Source organism: Saccopteryx bilineata, chromosome 1 (assembly GCF_036850765.1).
Source record: "Saccopteryx bilineata isolate mSacBil1 chromosome 1, mSacBil1_pri_phased_curated, whole genome shotgun sequence".
In the NCBI taxonomy this organism is placed as follows: domain Eukaryota; kingdom Metazoa; phylum Chordata; class Mammalia; order Chiroptera; family Emballonuridae; genus Saccopteryx; species Saccopteryx bilineata.
Window position 1 is genome coordinate 334,253,201 of NC_089490.1, and position 27,808 is coordinate 334,281,008.

The 27,808-nt window shown below is 39.1% G+C and overlaps 1 protein-coding gene across 12 annotated transcripts in view; it reads left to right on the forward strand.

Moving 5' to 3' along the window:
* PICALM (phosphatidylinositol binding clathrin assembly protein) overlaps positions 1 to 27,808 on the forward strand; it is a 134,193-nt gene that overhangs the window by 18,652 nt on the left and 87,733 nt on the right. For all 12 annotated transcript variants that reach the window (XM_066248669.1, XM_066248680.1, XM_066248627.1 and 9 more), the window contains exons 2-3: positions 21,893 to 22,035; positions 26,818 to 26,893. In XM_066248669.1, the coding sequence (XP_066104766.1) occupies positions 21,893 to 22,035; positions 26,818 to 26,893 (219 nt within the window). The remainder of the gene's footprint in view (positions 1 to 21,892; positions 22,036 to 26,817; positions 26,894 to 27,808) is intronic.

Below are 27,808 nucleotides of genomic sequence, written 5' to 3' on the forward strand. Positions count from 1 at the left end.
ACCTCAGCTTTCCAGGTTGACATTGTTATTCACTGCACCATTACAGGCCAGGTTGTTTGTAGTTGTTGAATGTAAACTTAGATAGACTTAATCTTTATATTGAAAATATTCAAGTATGATCTTAGTCTGTAAGGCCAGTAGCCATGGCCCACCATCACAGCCGCCTGGCCCATGCAGGTTCATATTTGATTCGGACAGATGGTAATGAAACAATGGAGCCAAGAACTGGTGGGCCATTAGCTTTAATCCTAGCTTGTACCCGGCGGGCAAGAAATACACATAGTGGGAAAACACTTCCTTTTCCATTCAGGGCTCCCAAAGCCACTGACTTATCCGAGTTTCCTAGAATCAAAGTTTTCTACCTCACCAGCCTTATTCACCTCTGTTCCCCATCTCCTTCTCTCTGCACAAACTGGCTTCTTCTTCAGCACTCCGCCATCTTGGCTGCTTCTCCTCTCCCCCATGTGTCCTTTCTCTGCTCTCCTCTCTAATGCTAATCTCAGGAACTGAGAGCAAGCAAGCTCCCAGTTTGCCCCATTTTATAGTGTAAAAATCAAAACCTTTAATTCAATATACAAACAAGGAAGTCTCTGATACAAAGTCACTTAGGGTGGGAAAAGCTTAGTCTTAAAACTAAGCCTTAGGGCAGGGGTTGGGAACCTTTTTGGCTGAGAGAGCCATGAACACCACCTATTTTAAAATGTAATTCCGTGAGAGCCATACAACGACCCGTGTACATTACACATTATCCAATAAAAATTTGGTGTTGTCTCAGAGGACAGCTAGGATTGGCTCCGGCCACCTGCAACCATGAACATGAGTGGTAAGAAATGAATGGATTGTAATATTTGAGAATGTTTTATATTTTTAACTTTTTTATCAAAGATTTGTCTGCGAGCCAGATGCAGACATCAAAAGAGACACATCTGGCTTGCGAGCCATAGGTTCCCTACCCCTGCCTTAGGATATAACAACCCTGCCTGCTAAGAGCCTGTCACCCAAACCCAATACAAACTATAAGCGAGCAAACCTATATATCATATTTACACATTTATTTGACCAACATAGTCTTAGTTGATTAATTTGATTAATTTAAGTTCATGATGTTTATGCCAGGATTATGAATTGATTCCTGAAAAAGAATGATCGTGGTTGCCTCTTAACTATTGGTACAGATTTTGCATTTGTTGGCTGTTTGTCATAATGGAAGATCAGCTGAAGTTATGTAATGGAACATCACTAATTCATCACCTTACGCTCATATGTGTAGTAACATTATCTTAAAATTATTGGATTAAGTGAGGAACCTCATTTTATGCCTAACTCTAATTTCATAGAACCATAGAAATCTGAACATCGTTTCAAAAATTTTTAATTTGATTGTTAGAAGGAATATGTTTCTTAAAGTATATGTATTCAGTGGATACATATTGTGGATGGAGTCGAATATATTTATTTGTTAATGCTAGAACTCTGTAATAAGCCAAGGTTGCATCAGTTTTTCTAATTGTAGCTATTTACTCATTTTTCGGCCTGCAACCTTTTGTTTACTTATGACAACCATTAAGAGAAAAGCAGAACAAAAAAAGTTTGCTTTTACTTGTACATGTAACTAGTTTAGAATTGACTTGTCACATACAGTGTAGCCAATCTCTCTTTGGCCATCCTTTTACCTTTTGTGACTTGAAATTAAATAAGCAATTTATTGGTGTAGTGTAGAATAATCTTTAGTTGTATTAATATATAATTTTACCTAGGAGATTTATTTTAATAGTTCATATCCTTTTTTTTTGTTGTTCATACCCTTTTTAACTGCTAAGTTTGTCTATCTTTAGATAGTATTTTTGGAAAGGGAGGGGCAGGATTTTGGAAAGGTATAGCATTTAGGTTAGTAGACAATAACACTGATTTTATAATTGCAATAGCTTTATTTTAGGTTGCTATCATGGAGGAATTGGTTTAGTTTTGATTGATAAGGCCAATGTGAAGATTTATTGGTAAATGGATTGCTTTGCAATGAATATGTTTTTTAAAACTGCATATTCAGCCCTGGCCAGTTGGCTCAGCGGTAGAGCTTCGGCCTAGCGTGCGGAGGACCCGGGTTCAATTCCCGGCCAGGGCACATAGAAGAAGCGCCCATTTGCTTCTCCACCCCTCCGCCGCGCTTTCCTCTCTGTCTCTCTCTTCCCCTCCCGCAGCCGAGGCTCCATTGGAGCAAAGATGGCCCGGTCGCTGGGGATGGCTCTGTGGCCTCTGCCTCAGGCGCTAGAGTGGCTCTGGTCGCAATATGGCGACGCCCAGGATGGGCAGAGCATCGCCCCCTGGTGGGCAGAGCATCGCCCCTGGTGGGCGTGCCAGGTGGATCTTGGTCGGGCGCAAGCGGGAGTCTGTCTGACTATCTCTCCCTGTTTCCAGCTTCAGAAAAATGAGAAAAAGAAAAAAACAAAACCCAAAAAACTGCATATTCAAGAGGGTCAGAGGATAGCTGCATTTGATATTTCAGTATGAAACTAGAGGAAGTGCCTAGTTTGTTCTTTATATGATCAATTTGTCTTGCTTTCAGATATGGAAGAAATAACCACATTATCCTTATTCCTATTTGTACATTTCCTTTTAGAAGTAAAGCCAACTATGGAATGACTGAGAAGTTAAGGTTTGGTTGGTAGTATTTCCTCATCATTAGCTTTTATAACTTTTCTTTACAGAAATAATGTAAGTGTATAGTTACTAGGTTTGGAATTTGTGTTAGGTTTAATTCAGTACAGGGGATCCTTGGGTTATGGCACAGTTCCGTTCCTACAACAGTGACATAACCCGAATTTTGGTGTAAGTTGACACACACCCTAGTCTAAGTCACTTACCTATCCTAACACAGTTGTAAAATCATAATCTAGAACAGGGGTCTCCAAACTATGGCCCACAGGCTGCATGCAGCCCCCTGAGGCCATTTATCCGGCCCCCGCCGCACTTCCAGAAGGGTCACCTCTTTCATTGGTGGTCAGTAAGAGGAGCACATTGACCATCTCATTAGGTAAAAGCAGGCCCATAGTTCCCATTGAAATACTGGTCAGTTTGTTTATTTAAATTTACTTGTTCTTTATTTTAAATATTGTATTTGTTCCCGTTTTGTTTTTTTACTTTAAAATAAGATATGTGCAGTGTGCATAAGGATTTGTTCATAGGTTTTTTGTTTTTTTTTACAGAGACAGAGAGAGAGTCAGAGTGAAGGATAGACAGGGACAGACAGACAGGAACGGAGAGAAGCATCAATCATTAGTTTCTCATTGCGCATTGCGACACTTTAGTTGTTCATTGATTGCTTTCTCATATGTGCCTTGACCGCGGGCCTTCCACAGACCGAGTAACCCCTTGCTCAAGCCAGTGACCTTGGGTCCAAGCTGGCGAGCTTTTTGCTCAAGCCAGCTAAGCCCACGCTCAAACTGGCAACCACGGGGTCTCGAACCTGGGTCTTCCGCATCCCAGTCTGACACTCTATTCACTGCGCCACCACCTGGTCAGGCTTTTTTTTTTTTTTTTTTAATTTTTTTTTTTTTTCAGGTAGGTGGCAGGATCTTCTTGAGTATTTTTTTAAGGACTTTAATTTTTCAGAGAGCAGAGAGAGAGAGAGGGAAAGAGGAAAAGAGAGAAGGGGGAGGAGCAGGAAGCATCAACTCCCATATGTGCCTTGATCAGGCAAGCCCAGGGTTTCGAACCGGCGACCTCAGCGTTCCAGGTCGACGCTTTATCCACTGTGCCACCGCAGGTCAGGCCCATAGTTTTTTTTACAGTCTGTCCCTCCAATGGTTTGAGGGACAGTGAACTGGCCCCCTGTGTAAAAAGTTTGGGGACCCCTGATCTAGAACATAAAAGCAAAACTAAGCCACAGAAGAGGAATAGGATACACACACACACACACACATACACACACACACACTGTACTGTACACTGTAATGTAGCAACAACAAAAAAAATGACCAAAATGAGTGTAAAAAAACCTCCTTACCGTTATTCCTGTGGCTGGTCTGTGCACTGGTAGAGGCGTTGCACACTGGTAGAAAGTGACCTATTGGGAGGAGGAAGCTGGAGAGGCAGGAGAACCTGCAGAAGGTGCTGAACATACTGGATCAGGTGAATCAAGATCACCTAAGAAACATGTAGGAGACACTGGAGATAATTTTACCTGTACTACAGGTGTTGTGTCTTGAGAAGCAGCTGATGTAAAGGGTACAGCATCTATTGCAGGCCTCTCTGCCTTCTTAAAGGACTGTTCCAGGCTAGTCTGGAAGGTTGATGACTTCTCTTCCAAAATCTGCCTATAGCATTGCATGGCATTCATAACAGCTCTGCAGACCTTACTGAGTCTGTCAGCTCTGGAGTCCTCAGCCTTAAAGTTTGCCAACTCATCCTTTACCATAGAAAAACCTTCTGCCAAACCCTTGGTAGTAAATCTCTTGGGTTCTAGGGTTCCTATCACTTCCTCTTCAGTCAGCTGCTTCTCCAGCTGAATGAGGTCCTCAGCAGACAGCTCCTTTCCATGTGATGCCAGTAGCTCTGTGACATCCATCATGATAGCTTTTCTCTTCTTTGAAGCACTACTATCTAAAGACTCTGACTTTCATTTAGGAGTCATAGGGCCAAAAAGTCGCCAAACGAAGCAACACAAATGGAACACTTGAGCTTTTAACAGTCCCAAATGGCATAAGTAAGCCTACTGGGGGACATCAACTTCCTCACTCACATGCCTCGTTACTGCGTATTCTTCTGCGCGCAGCCAAACTAGTTCGCCCCCGTAGTTCGTAAGTAAGATGCTGATGGTGTAAGCCAAAACACTCACATCTCAAGTTTTTTAAGTTTTTCTGGGAGTGAGCATCGTAAATTCAGAACGTCGAATGTCGAGACTGTCTTAACTCTGTTAAGATTTTAGACTTAGCCTGACCAGGTGATGGTGCAATGGATAGAGCATCGCCTGGAATGCTGAGGACTCAGGTTCAAAACCCAGAGGTCGCTGGCTTGAGCTCCAAGGTTGCTGGCTTGAAGCCCAAAGTTGCTGATTTGAGCAAGGGGTCACTGCCTGGCTGGAGCCCCCCCAATTAAGGCACAGATGAGAAGGCAATCAGTGAACAACTAAGATGCTGCAGCTAAGAGTTGATGCCTCTTGTCTCTCTCCTTTCCTGTCTGTCTGTCCCTGTCTGCCCCCCCTTGCAAAAATAATAATAAACATTATATATTTGGTATAGTATACACGCTTATTTATTGTTATTCTTCATATTCTTGCAGAGTACTCTTTTGAATTGGTAACTTATGCTGGACCAAGCCATTATTTTCAAGTGATATCTGTAGCACATCCTAGAAACACTGTGAAACACAACTGAGTGGTGATAAAAAGGAACCATAGGTACTGACTTAAAATTTACTTACAAAGTTTGCAACTGGCCAGCAAAGTGAGGATGCTGTTTATAGAGTAGCTAGGGAGGCGCTCCTTGACTCACTGCTGGGAGAAAGACATTTCCTTGTATCCGGGGTCACCTTTTAAGAGAGAAGCTTGAGCCGCTTTCTATCTTCGGGCCTCTAGACTTAACCTAGAAGTGCTTTTTCTTTGACTTTGTTAATCAGAGTTATGTTTTCCTATCTTAGCTAGTGACCAACCAAGAAGATAGTGTAGCTTCTGAGGCCCTTTTAAACACAGTTGACCTATTCTGTTACTTGGAATGATCACATCTCTGGAACAGATGACTAAAACTTATGTGTTCCTCTCGTGTAAAAACATGTAAGCCTTCCTCATCTAAAATCTGATGAGTTGACTTTGTTTTGTAACATTCTTGAGTTTTTTTCAACTTTGCTTATAAATTAAATCTTGTAATTTCTGAGGCACTTGGAGATGGGGATGACCAAAAAAACTTTATTTTTTTACATTTTAATTTATTTTAAAGATTTTTATTTATTGATTTTAGAGCGAGGGGGAGAGAGAGAAGTGGAGGGGAGCATGAGGTATCAAGTCAAAGTTGCTTCACGTTAGTACAATAGTTCATTGATTGCTTGTTATATATGCCTTGACTGGGCAAGCCCAGGCTTTCTAACCAGTGACTTTAGCATTCCAGCAGGTTAATGCTCTCTCCACTGTGCCACCATGTGCCAGGCTGAAACTCTTGAAACCTGTTCCTTGTGAGCTTGGGTTGAACAATGTGCCTTCCTACTTCCAGTCAACTTTAGTTTATTGCACCAGAATGAAGGTAATGCTAATGAGCAGAATATACTGTACCGGACAAGAAGTGGTTCCTGTCTGTACCAGTAATTAGATTTGTGAGGGCTATAAAGAGAGAATGTGTGAAGTTCAGACTAGGTGATGACAAGACTCAGACCACCTGGAATGAAGAGAGAGAATTGAGAGAAAACATGTATATATCTTCATGCATCCCTCTAGTGGAAAGATTATTGTTTCAAATTATCTAGTTCCAGCATAGATACTAGGTTGTGTTACTTTGGTAGGCATTAAAATTCTTACATTGGAGATAACGGCATTCCTTGCTTGTCACAGGACTGTTGTGTAATGATTAGACGACTAAAGATTAAAAGAATTTTGTAAAATATAAAAAAAATTTGCATGTGTAAATTTTGCTACTCTTTAAGATCAAGTGCAGGTAACTATATGTTAACACTTCCCAGTTGAAGAAATTGGGGTTTATGAACCTTTTAAAAGAGGTTTTTTTTTTAAATTTTTTTATTTTTATTTTTTTATTTATTCATTTTAGAGAGGAGAGAGAGAGAGAGAGACAGAGAGGAGAGAGAGACAGGGGGAGGAGCTGGAAGCATCAACTCCCATATGTGCCTTGACCAGGCAAGCCCAGGGTTTCGAACTGGCAATCTCAGCATTTCCAGGTCGACGCTTTATCCACTGCGCCACCACAGGTCAGGCTTAAAAGAGGTTTTGTAAAAGTCATTGAGATTGAGTTGGTTTTATAATACCATATTGGAAAAGCGATAGAGGAATAGTCTTACTAAAATGAGGGGAAAATTTACCAATAAAATTTACTAAGTAAAACTAACTATTTAATATTGGTAATGGTGCTTAAAAGCTTACACAGGCCCTGGCTGGTTGGCTCAGTGGTAGAGCGTCGGCCTGGTGTGCAGAAGTCCCAGGTTCGATTCCCGGCCAGGGCACACAGGAGAAGCGCCCATCTGCTTCTCCACCCCTCCCCCTCTTTTTTCTCTCTGTCTCTCTCTTCCCCTCCCGCAGCTGAGGCTCCATTGGAGCAAAGATGGCCCCGGTGCTGGGAATGGCTCTGTGGCCTCTGCCTCAGGCGCTAGAGTGGCTCTGGTCGCAACATAGCGACACCCCGGATGGGCAGAGCATCGCCCCCTGGTGGGCAGAGCGTCGCCCCCTGGTGAGCATGCCGGGTGGATCCCGGTCGGGCGCTTGCGGGAGTCTGTCTGACTATCTCTCCCCGTTTCCAGATTCAGAAGAATACAAAAAAAAAAAAAAGAAAAAAAAAAAGCTTACACAGTACTCTAAATATATTTTCACAATATATTGTAAAAATTATTGCTATTTCTAAAATGGAGAAATTGAAATGTAGTGGCTAATTAACATACCCGAAGACATAATGGTCAATAGTGAATATAGAATTTGACAGAGCCTTTGCTCATTCTGATGCCACTTTATCCTGTTATAGTGCAGTTCTAGCACGTGGAACTGGATAGGGCCATATATGGAAGTAGAGGTAGGCGAGCCTAAAGCATACCTTTTGTGGTGGTGAAATTCGCATCAACACCATGATTGTTTGAAGCAGACATTGGAAATTAGTAACAGTTAGGATAGACTATCAAGTTAAGTGTGAGCCAGAGAAGAGGTTTAGGGAGAAAATGAACTTTAATGGAATAGAAAGAATAAAAAACAGACATCCCTTCTCCACACCTGCCAATAATCCCAGTTCTTCAGTAAGGTATTCAATAGAGCAGTGAAAACAAAAGGTAGTTAACGTTTTCCAGTATTTGTCCGGTTTAGGGAGGGATCATACTTGAAAAGTAGTATTAATCAAAATAGAAGCATTTTAGTTGTGTAGGAGGCTTACTTGGGGAACCTTTGTCACAACAAAAAAATAAATTGGTGAAAGATTAGTATTGTAGAGCAAAGGGAGAAAGGTGGTCAAAATTTTTTTTGCTACTTGTTTAGATCATTTGAAATTTATATTGCATTTTCATAAACAAGAGAAAGATAAATTATCTCTGAAATTTGAGGGACTCTTCATTCACAGATAGAATGTGGATTTTGGAAATATATGTAATGTTATTGTAGGACCAGTAGCTGCTGCTGTTGTGGTCATGCGCATGCAGGTTCTCATTGAATTTGGACAGATGATAAAGAAACAGTGGAACCAAAAAATGGTGGGCCATTCCTTTATTAAAGTCTCGCACTGGCCAACGAGCAAACACACAGGGAAAACACTTCCCTCTTCTTTCTGAGCTCACAAAGCCCTAACACATTATCCAGTTCCACAACCCCGAGAATCTTCTTCGGTTCCTCCTAGAATCAGAGGCCCCACCAGTCTCAGTGGAGCTCACAAAAGCCCCTCAGCTCTGGTTCCCCATCTGCACACCTTCTCCCTTCTCTGCCAATATGGCTTCTTCTTCAGCACTCTGCATCCTCTATTCTCTCCCTGCAAAACATGGCTTCTCTCTGCCTCTTCTCTCTTTTTCAAAACTTTCTGGAATGAAAAATAAAAACCTCTCCTCCAGCAAACATTAACAAGACAATGGCCCTTCCTAAGCAGGAAGGTAATTTGCAATTTCACAGATCACGTATACCTGGCGCTGCCCAGCCCCCAATACAAACTATAAGCAAGCAAACATAAAAATCATATTTTACAAATTTATTTGACCAATAGCTGTCTACTTTAAACTTTTTTTTTTTTTAATACTTTATTCAATTTTCAGAGAGGAGAGAGAGAGAGAAAGGGAAAGAGGGAGAGAGAGAAGGAGGGAGGAGCAGGAAGCATCAACTCCCATATGTGCCTTGACCAGGTAAGTCCAGGTTTTGAACCAGAGACCTCAGTGTTTCAGGTCGACGCTTTATCCACTGCGCCACCACAGGTCAGGCACAACCAATAGCTGTCTATATACTTGTACCTAAACATACATAGATACTTGCATGAGAGAATCACCTGTTTTTTTCCTTAGTCTTTTATTATTAGTGTTAATTATAGTTGGTACAGAGAAGCAGAACTACTAAATAAAAAACACATTAAATATTATGTACTATATATGTGAAGTGTTAAATGTATTGTTTTTGGAGAAAGTTGTTGATCATAATGGTCAGTTCTATAGGCTTCTAGGTCACTGGTGACACACTGCTATTGTTACTGTAATTTTCAGAAGTCTCTTTTATCCCAGATTCCTGATTATCATGTATAAATAGCAACCTCCTACAAACACATGCCCATTTTACACTTACCACCATCTGACATGTAATTTGTTCATTTGTTTACAGATTCTCCTCCCTGGTATACAGTATAAGCTTCATGATGGCAGGAGCTTTGTCCACTACTGTATATGTTTAATTCCTAAGACTATTTGGCATATTATAGTATGCAGTGAATATCGTTGAATTTGTTTGAGGTTTGGAAAGCTGCTGGAAGATGGAGTATAAAGATACTGTTATTTTAATTGTATTGGGGACATGAAGTTTGCATTTTGCATGAGGTAGACTGGCAGAGAGGCTCACTGTAATCTTTTTTTTTCCTGACTAGGCAAAATTTAAATTATTTAGAGAAGCCACGAAAATTCTTTTGGAAACAAAATTTCTACATAGCAGTTGCAATTAACACATACTTTTCTTTCAGAATAAAACACGAAAATTCTCTTGGATTTCTACTTTTTAGACTTGGGGTTGGCTGTTACAGAAGAACATGAACTTAGTTGTGGGGAGGACTTTTTGCCTGTTATTTTCTTTTCTTTCCCCTGAACCTTATGAGTGGAGAAATGGGCAATTGTTTTACCTGTACATCTACAAATATTTATACCATCATACCAACACATATGCAAGGTACCATGCTACACACTGTCGAAGATAAAAGAAAATAGAAGAGTCCTAGATTTATTTTAACAAAATATGTAATGAGTCTTGATTGCTTAAAACAAAAGTGGGACAGTCAGATGACAGTTGAGATTTATGTTCTTATTTTTTAATCATGAGATATTTTTGGACATAGAAGTGAAATTTTCTCATATCTCCAAATCCACAGACGACCTTAGACTGATTTTCAGAGAAGAAATTCATTTGCATAGAGATTTCAGTGCAGTTAGGAGATTAGATGATTTTCTCAGGTCAGATACCTGTTTGTGTTTTAGATAGGTTGGGGAAGAACCAGAATATAGTGCTGCTAGAGAGAAAAATCTAAGTACACAAGGAATAAATGGTAATAGTGTATTAATTCCTTCACTGCATGTAGACTTTTATTAGGTCACTTATAACTAGGGTGACATAAAATTTATTCTAAACTGGGTCGCTTTTGAGAGTGAAAGGATGTGCTTTCTGAATGGGACCCTGGGACAACAGGTATGAAAAGGACTATTCCAGGAAAACCAGGAAGGACACTTGATCATCGCCTACTAATAACACTTCTCTCCAGACTTAGTCACAATTCCTTGAACCTCTTCAGATAATTTTATTTTTTTTTGTTAGAGTACTCTGATCTGAATATTCACAGAGCCTATCAAGCTTTAATTCCTATATCCTGGTTTGTTTGTTTTTTTTGAATGAAAGAATTCTTTCCATTGTTTTCTACCCCCTCATCCCCCAGGACTTTTTCTAGTTTACAGCATTTGGAAGTAAGTACAGTACTTATAATGGATTGTTAGTTGGCCTTACATGCCTTTTTTTTTTTTTAAGGAAATCGATTTTGTTTCTGATCCAGCCAATATTAGATTGTTTTTGGAGAATCCTGATTATGTATCCTTAACTGGGCTCAAGAACTATTAATTAAGTTCTTAGAATGTAATAAAAAAAAGAGTTTGTCATCTTCATGTTCATTTTTTTTTTGACAGAGTCAGAGAGAGGGACAGATAGAGACAGACAGACAGAAAGGGAGAGAGATGAGAAGCATCAAGTCTTCGTTCCAGCATCTTAGTTATTTACTGATTGCATTTTCATATGTGTCTTGATGGGGGTGGGGATGGGGCGCTAGAGCAGAGCGAGTAACGCCTTGCTCAAGCCAGCGACCTTATGTCTATTACTCCATGCTCAAGTCAGCGACCCAGTGCTCAAGCAGAATGAGCCTGCGCTGAAGCCAGCGACCTCGGGGCTTCAAACGTGGGTCCTCTGTGTCCCAGTTTGACACTATCCACTGCACCAGCGCCTGGTCAGGCGATAAAATTACTAGATACTGTACTTAGTATGTTGTTTTTCCTATAGAAGGGATTGTAATTATGAACTTCAGATGTTCAAAGAAGGAAATGACACCTTTTATTTTCAACCATGGACATGTTATTGCTGTTTTTATGGTGGAATACTATAATGCTTTCATTTGTTTTCCTATTCAGTTTAAATAAAACTTTTAATTCTTATGTTAAGTGATGTGTTTTTATTCTATTCAGTAACTTTTTATTATCTTACATTTTCTACTAAATTAAAAATGAACACCAATAATAGTTATCATTGAGGTAATGCTTACCAGAATATGGTTCTCCTCACATCTCATATCCTTATTTGTAATCAGGGATGATAGTAGGCTATCTAGATTTGGAAAGCACTACTTTGGAGTACTTGAATGGAATCCTAAACAATCTCAAAATTAAGTAGTTTGTTTACATGTAAACATGAACCAATTTTTGGTTTTGGCTGTTTTCTGTATAGTTATAGTCTTCTATCTAGTGGTAGGAGTGCAGAATACACCAGAAGACCAAGGAGAAGCTTTAGGTTTTCAGCCTTTATGTTAATTATGCTTACATGGTAGACTAAATCCTTTTGTTCATGGAGGGGGAAAAATGATGCTTTCATTTGAAAAATTAGTCAGTGTCAGTGAATTCCGAGAGTATCCAAGAGTATATGTTTTTCTATAGCATTTTCATGATTTAAACTTCTTTTTTGGGGTAAAATTTTATGTATTTATAATAGATTTGTGGGTGAAGAGGCAAATGCATAAATAATGATAAGACAATTTTAAGAGACAGTCAGTTGGGCTGATTTGAAAAGAATGTTTTGTATATGATTAAAATTTTATGATTCCATTAACTAAAACTATTTTGCACTTTTAAAATTAAAGTACGGACAATTCAGCAAACCTGGCTTGTGTTCAGCTATGACTTAAGAGGCTCAATTTTAGCTAGACATTAATGTAGAGTACCTTAGGGTTGGCTTTGTTTACCTCGCTCCATTTGAATTCTTTCTTTTCAGAATCTCTTCTCTTGAGTTTCACTTTCTCCTGCTACAGATATGAAAGAGGTTATTTCTTTCTCTTTTGTTGCTTTTTAAGATGTTCTGAAGACATGTGATACTTGCTAGTAATGTGATATATCCCCAAGAATGCTTCCTAAATCTGTTATATATTTTATTCATCTTTTTAAAATTGATTTATTTAGGTGGCCTCCATAAGCCTCCCAAATTAGCACTGATGTATCTTTAAAATTTTTTGTTTAAAATAGCTAGATAATGGGACAATTTGTAAACCAGCTTTTCTGTTGAATAGTTTTTAAAGGGGGCACCTTTTACATAGTGGTTTTTCTTTTTCTGAGAGAAGACAGGAAGACAGACAGAAAGAGAGAGATGAGAAGCATCAATTCTTAGTTGCATCACTTTAGTTGTTCATTGAGTGCTTCATTTATGCGTGCTTTGATGGGGGTTGGGGAGACTCCAGCAGAGTCAGGAATCCCTTGCTCAAGCCAGAGACCTTGGAATAATGTTGATGACTCTGCACTCAAGCTGGTGACCCTGCGTTCAAGCTGACAACCTCAGGGTTTTGAACAGTTAATTTGGTCCATACTTTGTGACCCCTTTACAGTCTCATCCCAGGTTGATCCTCTATCCACTGCACCACCACTGATCAGGCATTCATAGTGGTTTTAAAAAAATCAGTTAAAAGAAAAATTTAATAACCAGGTTAAATTACCAAATTGTAGAGTTGATTTTGTATTTCTTAGTTTTTGGATGAATTTTTAGTTCATTTATTTTGCAGAGAACACAGTAACAAATAACATATATACATAGTTGTGCTAACAAATTGATTTTTCCTAGTGCTGCAACTTTTTTTTTTTTTTAAAGTACGATGAGACTTCACCTTACTTTGTGGGTTCTGGAGTTTCTTCTTCATGGTGAGAGACTGAACTTATGTTCAGAATACTGGCCTACCTCTGTAACAGTGTCTACAAAATTTCCAGCTGTTAACTTAGTACAACTCTTAGGCTTATACCATCTTTCCCTCGTGTCCATTATAAAATACAGGAATATATCTGAAATTGATCATGATATGTCCCAGAGGGTCTAGAATGAATAACAGTACATACAGGATTGGTGTCTGCTCTGTGACGTGAGAGGTGTTGACTGAGATTTTGTAAAATGGAAATAAGTGATAATAGTTCCTTTGCTTATTGTTTGACTACCTGTTCATATGTGACTTAGTTACTGAATAATTTTGAAAGTGTTCTTTTTGTATCACCCTAGATTTAGAAAAATATTTACAGATGTATATCAGAAAATATACATCTACAATTTAAAAAATGGACTCTTGTCTTTTTTTTTTTAACATGGTAATGTACTGTCAGCATTTTCTCTTGTATGCTTTTTTTTTTGTTGCCATATATTTGTTAACCTCACAGAATTTAATTTTCAAGCTGCTGTCATTGAATGAGTTATCCCACCATTATTGGGCATGTCCACTTAAATTGCTTCATAATACTTTTATCAGATAAAAACATTTGGATAAAATGTCATTTTGTCATTTCTTTTTAATACTTTACATACCCCCTTCTCTCTTCTTTTCAAATTAACTCAATCCTGTTACTTGTACTGAGCATTCTATATCCTCTGAATCTTCCCAGTTTTGTTTTGTTTTGTTTTTTAAGCGTGGTGGTGGAGGGGGGATGCAGACAGGGAGGCAGGAGAGGAGGGTGTGGAGGGTAAGGGAGAGAGATGAGAAACATCAACTTGTAGTTGCTGTATTTTAGTTATTCATTGATTGCCTCTCATACATGCCTTGACCCTTGACCAGGGGCTCCAGCTGAGCCAGTGACCCCTTGCTCAGACTAATGACCTTTGGCTCAAGCCTGCAACCATGGAATCATGTCGATGATACCACACTCAAGCTGGTGACCACATGCTCAAGTTGGTGAGCCTATGCTCAAGCCAGATGAGCCTGTGCTCAAGCTAGTGACCTCAGTGTTTTGAACCTGGCACCTCAGCATCCCAGGTCAACGTTCTATCCACTGTGCCACCACTTGATCAGGCCCTGGGTTTTATCTTTTATTTTTTTTTTAGAGTTTTATTTATTCATTTTAGAGAGGAGAGAGAGAGAAAGAAGATGGGAGGAGCAGGAAGCATCAACTCCCATATGTGTCTTAGCCAGGCAAGCCCAGGGTTTTGAACTGGCAACTTTAGTGTTCCAGGTCGACGCTTTATCCACTGCGCCAGCACAGGTCAGGCCCCTGAGTTTTTTCTTTAGATCCAGTTAACATGTTGGATAGATTTATTTCTTACTGTATAAATTAGTCTGTGGAGTTAGTTTTTGTTAATTCTAATGGAAATTTTGTTAAAGTTTAACATTGTATCTTTTCTCACAGAGGACCCCACAAGATAAAATTGTAGCAGTTAATTTGGACCATACTTTGTGACTCCTTACACACAAAAGATTTGAATATAGTAAGCTATTAGAGTTCATTGTGTTTCCCAGACATTTGACACTTCTGACAGGCAGGTGTGTGTGTTTGTAATATCGTCTGATTTCAATGAGCATATTTCCTAAGTACTTTTAAATTTTTGTTAAATGAAAAGAATGTTGCTGATCCTTTATATCAAAAGTTCAGAAACTATTTTCTTACCCTCTAGTTACTGTTTCTTGGTGAGTATTTGTTTGTTTTTATTTGTACTCCTATCCAGGAAAAATTTCCAGGATCTGATCAGTGAAGCAATATTTGATGAACCACTAAAATTGCCTTCCAAATTGAGTGTATCTTCAATTTTCTAAGTGACTGAAAAAATCAGTCTTATGTTACCAAAATTGATTCTAAAGGCAGTTGCAAAGAGTATCGTTCAGATTGACCCTTTTGATAGTTAGTATCTTTTGGCTAAATGATTATGGTATATTGTTTTAAATAAACTATCATTGTTTTTAGCCAAGCTTATTAAGTAGAAATTCTGTTTGGGTATCAGCATAGTTTTGATACAGCCTAGTGAGTGCCCGTTTAGATGGGAACTTGAGGCTTCTCCATTTTGCTAATGATGCATGCCACTGGCTGGTTGCCTGACTCTCTAGGAAGTGAATCTAAGTACCCTAGGTTTCTAAGTTTAGTGAACCATATGCGGGGGGGGGGGGTAGTGAGGAGGGTGGCGGGTGTCTATATGACTAACGAAACCATCAATTAATTACTTGTACATTGCTGAACATTTTTCTCTAAATACAAAAATACTGTTTTGCATTTCATTACTTTTCTTACTGTTTTTGTTTTAAATTAGCTAGAAATTGCCTGACCAGAAGGTGGTGGGTGCAGTGGATAGAGCATCAGATCGGGATGTGGAGGACCCAGGTTCGAAACCCCGAGGTTGCCTGGCTTGAGCGTGGACTCACCAGCTTGACCATGGGGTCGCTGGCTTGAGACCAAAGGTTGGTGGCTTTAAGTCCAAGGTTGCTGGCTTGAGCAAGGAGTCACTCGCTCTGCTGCAGCCCCTCGGTCAAGGCACATATGAGAAAGCAATCAATAAACAACTAAGGAGCTGCAACGAAAATTGATGCTTCTCATCTCTCTACCTTCCTGTCTATCTCTCTGTTCTTATCTGTCCCTCTCTCTGACTCTCTCTCTCTCTGTCTCTGTCAAAAAAATAAATAAGTTAGAAATTTAGGACTTGCATTAAATTGACTAGTTGGGTATTCACTTTGTGTACGTGTTTCCAATCACTCTTGTCTTTTACAAAACTTTAATTTTGTTAATAAATCTGTCACTTACTGACTTCTTGTGCCCTTACTTGTGGTCAAGTGCCTTACATATGTTAATATAATTAACATTTACTTTATCTACCCCAGACATTGTTGGAGAGGCATATTAAGTAAAAGTGAGCATTTGTAAGCAGGGTTTGGTTCCTTCTATTCTTTTTGGAAAAATGTTCTTTATTTCAATGGTAGGCCTTGTTTCTTCCTACCCTTAAATAATAGAAATCCTCATGAATTTTCATCTTTCCTTAAAACGAAGAACCTACACATCATGTAGTAGTTACTTGTTTGAGTATGGGGTTTAGGAATAGTTAATAGTGTAATAGTCAAGAAGGTATTTTTTTAAAAAAAGGTATTTCAATTTTTATATTTTTTTTTTTAATTTTTTTTTTAAATTTTATTTATTCATTTTAGAGAGGAGGGGGGGGAGAGAGAGAGAGAGAGAGAGAGAAGAGAGAGAGACGGGGGGAGGAGCTGGAAGCATCAACTCCCATATGTGCCTTGACCAGGCAAGCCCAGGGTTTTGAACCGGCGACCTCAGCATTTCCAGGTCGACACTTTATCCACTGCGCGACCACAGGTCAGGCAATTTTTATATTCTTAATGTGAGTAGCTAAAACCAAATTTAAGATGTGTTTCTGTTTTGGAACCCGTATGATTTGCAAGGAAAATTTAATACCACATTGTGCTTTTTAAGAAATGAAATCTACTAGTGTGAAGATTCCCAGGCAGTGCTTGACTTTTCGTTGAAACAGTTTGCTTTTGGTTAGTAAGAGGTGGAGAAAACATTTCCTTCTGAGTTGTTGGAGCTTAGATATGGAGGCATTTTCAAGTTACTACTAGTGTACTGCTCACAAAAATTAGGGGATATTTCAAAATGATTATAAAGCGATAAAATATCCCCTAATTTTTGTGAGCAGTGTACATTTCCTTTGTGATCAGCTCTCCCCCAGCATCGCTCAGTCTCAGTTACGTTGACATCTTTGCAGGGCCTCCGTAGCCAAGTACCTGAGCACCCAGCGCCTCCTGTTTCTTCCACCTAGAACATTCTCCTCCCAGTTACCTATACTTTTAGCCCCCTTGCTTTATTCCTATAGATTTTTGCTCAGATGAAGGTTTCTGAATAAATACCAAAAAAAAAAAAGAAAAATAACCAAGCCTTAGGGCATTTCTTTACACCTCCAAACACTTGACTATACCCACTTACTCTGCTGTATTTCTCTCCAAAAGCACTAATCACCTAACTCATATTAGTTTGTTTAAAGTCTTTCTCTCCCAATTAAAATACAACTTCCATGTGGGCAGGGCCATGTTTTCTTCTCTGCTATATTCCCAAAGGCCTAAAATAGTGTTCACATACAGTGGTCACTCTTACTTTTTGAATAAATACATTCATTTTAGTATGGATATAGACAGTCCTAAATGACTTTAAAAAAGCATCCAAATGTTAATTTTTACATAGACTAAAACAACAATTACAACTATTTGTACAACCTGCTCTTCCCAAAAGGTCGAAAAACAAAGCTGAGTCTATTACATGTGGAAAATTTCAAGTTAAAGAATTTCTAACAAATAATGGCTTTTTTGTACTGCTTATGAAAACAATGTTTTAGAAATGGCCGCACAGATATTAAGGAGTAACTTCAGAAGCTAAAATATATCACTTCATATATAATAAGGAAAATAAAATATGAGTTTATGCTGACATTATGAACCCAAAGTAGACTAAATGCAAAATAAAAATTATACAAATAGAGTACGGAGAGAAAAATCTGAATAGTTACACAAACTCTGCAGGACATACTTCCCCAAAGTATGTATTTTAATTCAAGCAAGTAATTTTCTCCATGCAGTTAATTTTTCCTCTGCACAATGTTTTTACTTTATATACTGCTCACAAAAATTAGGGGATATTTCATCACTTCATATTCATTTTGAAATATCCCCTAATTTCTGTGAGCAGCACAATTATAGTGTAGAGTAATAATAGTCTAGTGTAGAATTATGTGCCAACTTTGATAACTGTTTGGAGGTCTTAGCCTGTGAAGTAGAAGACTTCACAGAGGGGAAAATTTCATTCATTTTGAAGAATGGGCAAGAATGGAAAGATTTGTGCATGAAACAGTCAGGTACATCACAGAAAACTGTTACGTTAGAAAGGAAGACACTGATAAGAATTAAAAGTATGCCATCCTTGAAGCAGTGAGGACATTACTGAGGCTAATCAGTTATTTTGTGTTGTGTGTAGATCATTCTAAGCCCAGTTTAGAGAATATTTGGTGGTGTGAGGTGGATGAGTCCTTGAATCAAGTGTTATTAAAATGAAGAGGTTGGGCCTGGCCAGGTGGTGGCATAGTGGATAGAGCATTGGACTGGGACGTGGAGTACCCAGGTGGTCACTGGCTTGAGCGTGGGCTCCTTTGGTTTGAGCAAGGCTCACCAGCTTGAGCCCAAGGTCGCTGGCTTGAACAAGGGATCACTTTGTCTGCTGTAGCCCCCTGGTCAAGGCACATATGAGAAAGCAATCAATGAACAACTGAGGTGCTATAACGAAGAATTGATGCTTCTCATCTGTCTCCTTCCTGTTTGTCTATATCTGTCCCTCTCTGTCTCTCTGTCACACAAAGAAAATAAAAATTAAGAGGTCAGTCTAACATTTCTCAGTGGGGATACTTTGGGGTGAGGCAACTTTTAATTGTGAAATACTGATTGTACATTGCAGGATAGTCTCCTTATCCTTGATATTAAATGCCAGTAAAACCCCTCAGAGAGTGTGATAATCTCCCTTCCCAATTTTTGAATGCTCCCAGGAGAAACGGTACACCTAGTGAAGAAATACATAAGATTTGAACTCTGGCTTTGGCAGTGATAGTCGGATGGAGAGGAGAAAATGGAATTGCTGGAGGTGTAGGAGATCTGGTTACTGATTGGTTTTAGGGAGTGCATATATATATACACAGTGGTAGGGGAGTACCTTTGGGGTAGTATTGTGACAAGAAATTTTGTAGTAGGTTCAGTTTTGAAAACTAATATAATAGGGTCCTGGCTGGTTGGCTCAATGGTAGAGTGCTGGCCCAGCATGTGAATGTCCTGGGTTCGATTTCTGGTCAGGGCACACAGGAGAAGCGCCCATCTGCTTCTCCACCCCCCTCCATTCCCCTCTTCCTTTCTCTCTTCCCCTCCCACAACCAAGGCTTAATTGGCTCCAGTGTTGAGCTCAGTGCTGAGGATGGCTCCATGGCCTCTGCCTCAGGCAGTATAAAAATGACTCGGGTTGCAATGGAACAACACCCCAGATGGGCAGAGCATCGCCTCTTCCTGGGCTTGCCGGTTGGATCCCAGTTTGCTCATGCAGGAGTCTCTCTGCCTTCCCTCCTTTCACTAAAAGAAAAAAGAAAGGAAAACTAATAAAATAAGATTCTGAGGAGTAAAATGATTGTTAATGTGATCATGAGGAGGTAACTATTTAAGAACTGAATAATTTGTTAAGACAGCTTCTAGAAGGATATAGAAAATTAGTTTATGTTATAAAGGTAAATATAGAGAAAAAAGCTAGGAATATAACTTATAATTAGGTTCAGAAGTTGACCACTGTGCTTGAAGTTTTAAAGAATTCACAATGAACAAGAGATAGATAGGCCATGCCCTCAGTAAATTGAATTTTGAGAGACAAAGAAAGCTTATTTTTGGAAATAAGGCAAGTACAATATATTTTCAGTGCCATAGGACAAGTATAAGTACTGTTGAGGAAGATTCAGAGAAGGCAGAGATCAAATTCTCTTTTTCATTATTACAATAGGAGCTGAACCATACAGAGCAAGTTGAATAATGTACTATTTAATTTTTGTTGCAAGTCATCTGAATTGTGAAAGCTTCATGTCATTTTTCTGTTCTGTGGGCACTCTATTTGACTGTTGTGCTTTGTTCTTAAAGCATTGTTGGCCTGGGAAACAGCTTATCTAAAATGGGTTTGCTTATTTAATGTTATGTTGTATAATAATTGGACCTGTTAGAACAAACATTTTGAAAGATTATGATCAGATATTTGGTCATAGTTAAATTGGTGTTTTATATTAGCAATCAATGCTAAGTTAAGTCACTTGAATTCATATACTATAATCATTATGTGCTGAAGATTGAAAGTGGATAAACTATTAGTGAGTCATGAATAACTTTATTTTTTACCCTTTATGGTAATGACAACTGAGATATTTATTCATTAAAAGTAAAACTCATTTTTTGGTCATCCTCTCTATTCTCTGAATTGGATCATATTTTGTATTTTCTTTTTTTGGTTGAATTTGCCAATAATAATCACTTAAGCAGATTGGAGGTGAAACTTTGTGGTCTACTAAGCTTTTTATGAGTTTTAGTACTAAAACAATTTGAATATTAGACTTTTTTTTTTTTTTACAGAGACAGAGAGAGAGTCAGAGAGAGATAGACAGGGACATACAGACAGGAACGAAGAGATGAGATGCATCAATCATTAGTTTTTTGTTACGCATTGCGATACCTTAGTTGTTCATTGATTGCTTTCTCATGTGTGCCTTGACCGCGGGCCTTCAGCAGACCAAGTAACCCCTTGCTCGAGCCAGTGACCTTGGGTCCAAGCTGGTGAGCTTTGCTCAAACCAGATGAGCCCGTGCTCAAGCTGGCGACCTCGGGGTCTCGAACCTGGGTCCTCTGGGTCCTCGGCATCGCAGTCCAACACCCTATCCACTGCGCCACCGCCCGGTCAGGCTGAATATTAGACTTTTATAGTAATGCTTTCTAGTTTGAAATATAAAATTGAAACATTGTTTTAACTTTTTCAGAGTAATATTGAATAGAATTCCTGGATCATTTTTTATTTGGAAATTTATTGCAGTAAGAAACTTCAGTCCATTTTTTTTTTTTCAGTTTCATCAGTGTTAACTAGTTGCTATCAACTGATATCTGAGATAACTCAGTAGAACAGAAGGGAGAAAAGAATGAGAATTGTTCTGTATAAACAATCTGAGACCCCACTCTCTCGGCCCTTCATATCTGTTATCTTCCTATTAGTGCAAACACAGTATTCTAGGGAAGATATTAATAAAGGTTTGTTCATGCTTCCACATGTATGAATTTTTAAAAAAATATTTTTAAAAGGTAGGGATGAATAATACTAGTATAACTTGTAGTAAGAGGACTGTGGAAGTTCTTCCAGGCCTTGAGGTAATTTCCTTTGAGATAAATAAAAAACGTGAGTGAGTTATTCTCTGAGGAAGTTTTAATCACTTACATCAGTGGTCCCCAACCCCCGGGCCGTGGACCAGTATCGGTCTGTGGGCCATTTGGTGCCAGTCCGCAGAGAAAGAATAAATAACTTACATTATTTCCGTTTTATTTATATTTAAGTCTGAACGATATTTTATTTTTTAAAAATGACCAAATTCCCTCTTGTTACATCCGTCTAAGACTCACTCTTGACGCTTGTCTCAGTCACGTGATACATTTATCCGTCCCACCCTAAAGGCCAGTCCGTGAAAATATTTTCTGACATTAAACCGGTCTGTGGCCCAAAAAAGGTTGGGGACCACTGACTTACATGATCCTAATCAATACCCCCTAGGTAGATGATAATGGTCTCAGTTTTTCTTCCGAGAGGTTTTTAACAACTTGTTCGAACTTCCTTTTGTTGTTTCACTCTGTTAGATCTTTCACCTGTTAGTATCAGATCTGGCTTTAACAATAAATTAAAGCCAGAGAATAAAGTAATCTTTTTTTTTTTATTACAGACTTAATTCAGTGCACAAATGAGATGAATGTGAACATCCCACAGTTGGCAGACAGTTTATTTGAAAGAACTACTAATAGTAGTTGGGTGGTGGTCTTCAAATCTCTCATTACAACTCATCATTTGATGGTGTATGGAAATGAGGTAAGCACAATTTTTCGTTAAGAAAAATCTTTGGACAGATTATTCAGCTTGCTTCTTTCCCTGAAAAGGAACAGCATGAGTAACTGAATAATATAAAGGGCAAGGTACTTAGGGAGAAATATAATTGTAGACTTAAAATTTGGGTAAAAATGGCTAGTAAGATAGAAAGCAAAAGTGTCAGTTATGGGATCAGAAGCAAAGATTAATACCTAGAGATAGGCTCTGTAACAGCACTGGTCTTTGCAGGTCTTGTCTATGGACTGTATGTTTGTCTATATCCAGTTGCTTTTTTACTATACACTGATCAGATTTGTCTGATTTCATATAGTTGTTTGCAGGAGCACTTTACCTAATTCAAGAGTGTTCCTAATTTAAGTGTGTGATAGCCAGCCTTTTACTAGAAGAACTGATTGAAAAATGCTGCCTTCAGCAGAGAAGAGATGTGTGCCTGAAGTTTTTACCCTAAAGGGGAACAAATAAGATGCATAAGCTTTTGCAGTTTAATGTGTGGAGAGAATCATTTTTTTTAATGCCAGTCTAGCAGCTCATTTTTGAGTTCTTATTTTAAATGACTCTCAGCCCACACTATACTTGTAAAATTGTGTTAAAAGAACATTCGAGTAGAACCAGACAAATCTACATTGGTATGTGTTTGAGAAAAATGGAGCCCACTGGTTGCTGAGAGAGAGCTTCCATAGAGGTGAGGAGGGACTTGAGTCATTGTAGACTTATGAGAATGTCTTTCTGACATCCATCACTTTACTCATTATTTTGAGCTTTTCAGCCATGAGATTCTTTTGTCATTGTTGATATAACCAACCAAACAGGAATTTACCTACAATTTTATCATTGCAACAAATATGTTTGCACATTTAGTGTTTCCTTTTGATTCTTGTCCAAAAGTATTTTTATAGCTATATCTAGATAAAATATTATTGTTTTATTAATGCATTGCACCATAAGCATTTCCATGTTCTTTGTATTTATCATCTTCAGTTATTACATAATTGATGATATATACCATGATTTTATTAACTGTTCCCCTTGCTGGAGACTTAGTTTTCTTATCATTAACGGGTTTTATTTATTTATTTTTAATTTTATTTCTTGATTTTATAAAAGGAGAGAGAGAGAGAGAGAGAACATACAAACCCCAAAACATCAGTTTGTTGCTCCACTTACTCATTCTTTGGTTGACTCATTTATGTGCCCTGACCAAGGATCAAACCTGTAACGTTGATGTATCAGTACAACATTTCAGCAACAGAGCTATCTACCTGTCCAGGGCTTATTTTTCACTGTTATTGCACCACATTGAATGATTTGATTTGTAGCTTTTAACTTTATTTTGTTGTTGTATTATAGGTGAGAGTAGGTGAGATAGTGAGGCAGACTCCTGCATGTACCCTGACTAGGATCCACCTGGCAGCCCCATCTGGGACTATGCTTGAGTACTAAGCTATCCTTATTGCGCATGGCCGTGCTCAAACCAGTTGAACCACTGACTGCAGGAGGGGAAGAAGGAGCGAAGGGGGTGAGCAGGGGAGAAGTAAATGGTTGCTTCTCCTTTGTGCCCTGATTGAGAATTAAACCCAGAATGTCCATACGCTGGGCTGATGCTTTGTCCACTGACCCATCAGCCAGGGCCCTGTAGTTTTTAAGTTTTAAAAATTATTTCCAGAAGTGTTACCTGAAACATAATTACTTAGTAGGTATGATCATTTTTAGTACATATATTGCCATATGATACTCAGTTGTTTTCTAATTCATTATAACCAGTATACAGAGTCAGTAGAAATTCTTGGATATAGAAATTTCAATGTAACCTGAAACATTTTGATCTTAACTAGGATAATTACTTTTATCAGTAACATGTTTATTTAAGGTAATGATCGTTTAGTCCAAAGAATATCAGGCTTATGTGTATTTTTTTACTTTTATTTATTTATTTATTTATTTATTTATTTATTTTTTTTTTTTTTTTGTATTTTTCTGAAGCTGGAAACGGAGCGAGACAGTCAGACAGACTCCTGCATGCGCCCGACCGGGATCCACCCAGCACGCCCACCAGGGGGCAACGCTCTGCCCACCAGGGGGCGATGCTCTGCCCCTCCGGGGCGTCGCTCTGTCGCAACCAGAGCCACTCTAGCGCCTGGGGCAGAGGCCAAGGAGCCATCCCCAGCGCCCGGGCCATCTTTGCTCCAGTGGAGCCTCGGCTGCGGGAGGGGAAGAGAGAGACAGAGAAGAAGGAGAGGGGGAGGGGTGGAGAAGCAGATGGGCGCCTCTCCTGTGTGCCCTGGCCGGGAATCGAACCCAGGACTTCTGCACGCCAGGCGACGCTCTACCACTGAGCAAACCGGCCAGGGCTTTACTTTTATTTTTAATGTACAGTCAACCCTTGAACAACATGGGCTTGTATTTCATGGGTCTATTTGTATGTGGATTTTTTTCAATAAATACTGTAAATGTGTTTTTCTTAAGATTTTTAATAGCATTTTCTTTTCTGTAGCTTACTTTATTCTTACAATATAACACATCACATCCAAATATGTGTTTGATTGTTATTGGTAAGGCTTCTAGTCAACAGTAGGCTAAGTTCTTGGGGAGTCAGAAGTTATACATGGATTTTTGACTATGGGAATTGGCACCCCCAAACCACATGTTTTTCAAGGGTCAACTGTGGTTTTTGCTTAAGAAAAAGCCACAAATATAACTAACTGCAATACCAGGTAAAGAGGTTGTAAATAAGGTGATAATACTAGAAGCAAAGCCTTGATAAAGGCAAAGAAACAGAAAGCTGACTTGTTGCTTACAGTTGATTGACAGGAGAAGGATAACATTTCAGTATGGTTTTTATATAAATTCATGTTTAGTTTCCCTCAAGCAGCTAGGAGAAAATTAATGCTATGCTCATTTTTTTGTGCTAGATTATGCAACCCTGAGGTTTTTCTCTTTGGCACTTGTTACTAGTCTGTAAGAGATTATACATAGGATTTTACTATGCTGTGGTATTGGGAATATCATGGAACAGTGGTTCTCAAATAGGGTAGTGAATGAGAGTGATTCCCCCTCCCCACAGGGGGCATTTGTTACAAGTGGCGCCTGGTGGGTAGAGGGCAGGGATACTTCTAAACATCTTATAATATATTGTACAACTATGTTTTTCAACCACGGGTCCACAGACTGGTGTGAGTCTGGCAGAATTTCATGCTGGCCCACCGAAGAGTTAATGACACTGATGCATGAAGATCGTAGAGTTTACTGGTACCAGTCTGCGGACCAGCGGTTGAAAACCACTGATTCATAAGCTATGTCCTCACAACAAAAAATTATCAAAGTTTATGAAATTAGAGCCTAATACTGCCATTTTGAACAGGTTGTTTTATTTATTTATTTTTTTAAATTTATTATTATTATTATTTTTGTATTTTTCTGAAGCTGGAAATGGGGAGAGACAGTCAGACAGACTCCTGCATGCGCCCGACCGGGATCCACCCGGCACGCCAACCAGGGGCGACGCTCTGCCCACCAGGGGGGATGCTCTGCCCCTCCGGGGCGTTGCTCTGCTGCGACCAGAGCCACTCTAGCGCCTGGGGCAGAGGCCAAGGAGCCATCCCCAGCGCCCGGGCCATCTTTGCTCCAGTGGAGCCTTGGCTGCGGGAGGGGAAGAGAGAGACAGAGAGGAAGGAGGAGGGGGGTGTGGAGAAGCAAATGGATGCTTCTCCTATGTGCCCTGGCTGGGAATCGAACCCGGGTCAGTGTCAAACACTGTTAATAGTGAAATTGGTATGAACTTTAATATCCATAAAGAAATGAATACATAATAGTATAGTAGTTCATTGAAATAGTAGAACCTCATTTAAAATGAATGAACTAGCTCTACATACACTACATGAATAATTTCTTGGGAAAAAATTGTTACAAAGCACATAAGTAAAGTACAGTAAGATATTTTTGTACATTTAAAATAGAAAACAAAATTATGTATTGTTTATAGATACTTATATATTGTAAGTAGTAAAATTATAAAATCGTGTGGGAATGATACATACCTAAAAAGTGATTGCTTCTGAAGTGGGAGAAAGAGGAAATGGGACTTAAAGGTGTGTGTCTTCAAAAGAGTCTATAATGTTCTGATTCTATAAGAAGCTCTAAAGTGAATATTGTAATGTGTTTTTTAATTTGGCAGTGAGTAAGAGGATGTCTATGATACTGTTTTGTTGTATGATTGTAAGTATTTTGTTTTTTTAAAAAGTCAGATGCCGGCCCTGGCCGGTTGGCTCAGTGGTAGAGTGTCGGCCTGGCGTGCGGAAGTCCCGGGTTCGATTCCCGGCCAGGGCACACAGGAGAAGCGCCCATCTGCTTCTCCACCCCTCCCCCTCTCCTTCCTCTCTGTCTCTCTCTTCCCCTCCCACAGCGAGGCTCCATTGGAGTAAAGATGGCCCGGGCGCTGGGGATGGCTCCTTGGCCTCTGCCCCAGGCGCTAGAGTGGCTCTGGTTGCCACAGAGCGACGCCCCCTGGTGGGCAGAGCGTCGCCCCCTGGTGGGCGTGCCGGGTGGATCCCGGTCGGGCGCATGCGGGAGTCTGTCTGACTGTCTCTCCCCGTTTCCAGCTTCAGAAAAATACAAAAAAAAAAAAAAAAGTCAGATGCCACTGGAGTATGAAAACTGAAGATGAGAAATTTAAGCTAGTTAGATTTAATAGAATGTGTTAACCACCTTTCTGAGTTTGTGACAGTAGTACCTGAATTTGACATAATTATTTGTTTTTGTTTTTTTCAGCGGTTTATTCAGTATTTGGCTTCAAGAAACACGTTGTTTAACTTAAGCAATTTTTTGGATAAAAGTGGATTGCAAGGTAAGGACAACTTATTGTTACAGAATGTCAAGTGATTCCATGTGATAGTTACTGCAAAGTTGAACTCTGTCCTTTACAACGTGTGCTGTAGAGGAACGTCATATTTTAATGTGAAGATTAAGGTGGATTTTACTCCTTGCTGCCCAAAACTGAGAAAACAGTATAAGGTAGTGGTTTGAGAGCATGGATTATGAAACTTCTAGGTTTAAATCCCATCTCTACCACTTAACTAGCTGCACTAACTTGAGAAAGTTACTTTATCTCTTTGTGTCTGTAAAATCATGAATAATGATAACACCTACCCTATAAGATTGTCACGAGACTTAACCTCATATAAAGTGCTTAAAACAATGCCTAGCACACAAACACTTTTGGTATCTGCTTTTATTATTTTTGTCATTATTACTCTATGCTTTATTCCTAGAAATGTAGTTGGGAATATTATACATTTAGTAGCAAAGGTAAGCAGTGTTTTATTCAGATTAATTGCTTGTTGATAACCTGTTACTTTATCTTATTTTCCTTTTTAAAAAAAATTTTATTAGAGGAAAAAGAGGTAGAAAAAGGAGTAGGGGGAAGGAGCAGGAAGCATCAACTCTTAGTAGTTGATTCTTGTACGTGCCTTGACCAGGCAAGCCCAGGGTGTTTAACCAGCGACCTCAGCATTCCAGGTTGACACTTTATCCACTGCACCACCACTGGTCAGACTTGTTTTACTTTTTATTTAATAACTTGAAATTGCTCTCATTAGGTGTTGTAGCCCTCTGCACACATTCTGTCTTAGTGGGATCTGTCGTACTTAGTTCCAGAACTAGGTCATTAGCATTATAGAATGTTAGCTCTAGGAAGAACCTCATAAAGGGTATGCGAAATGACTGGGAATATCCAACAGTAAGGCCCAATCTGGGAAATGTC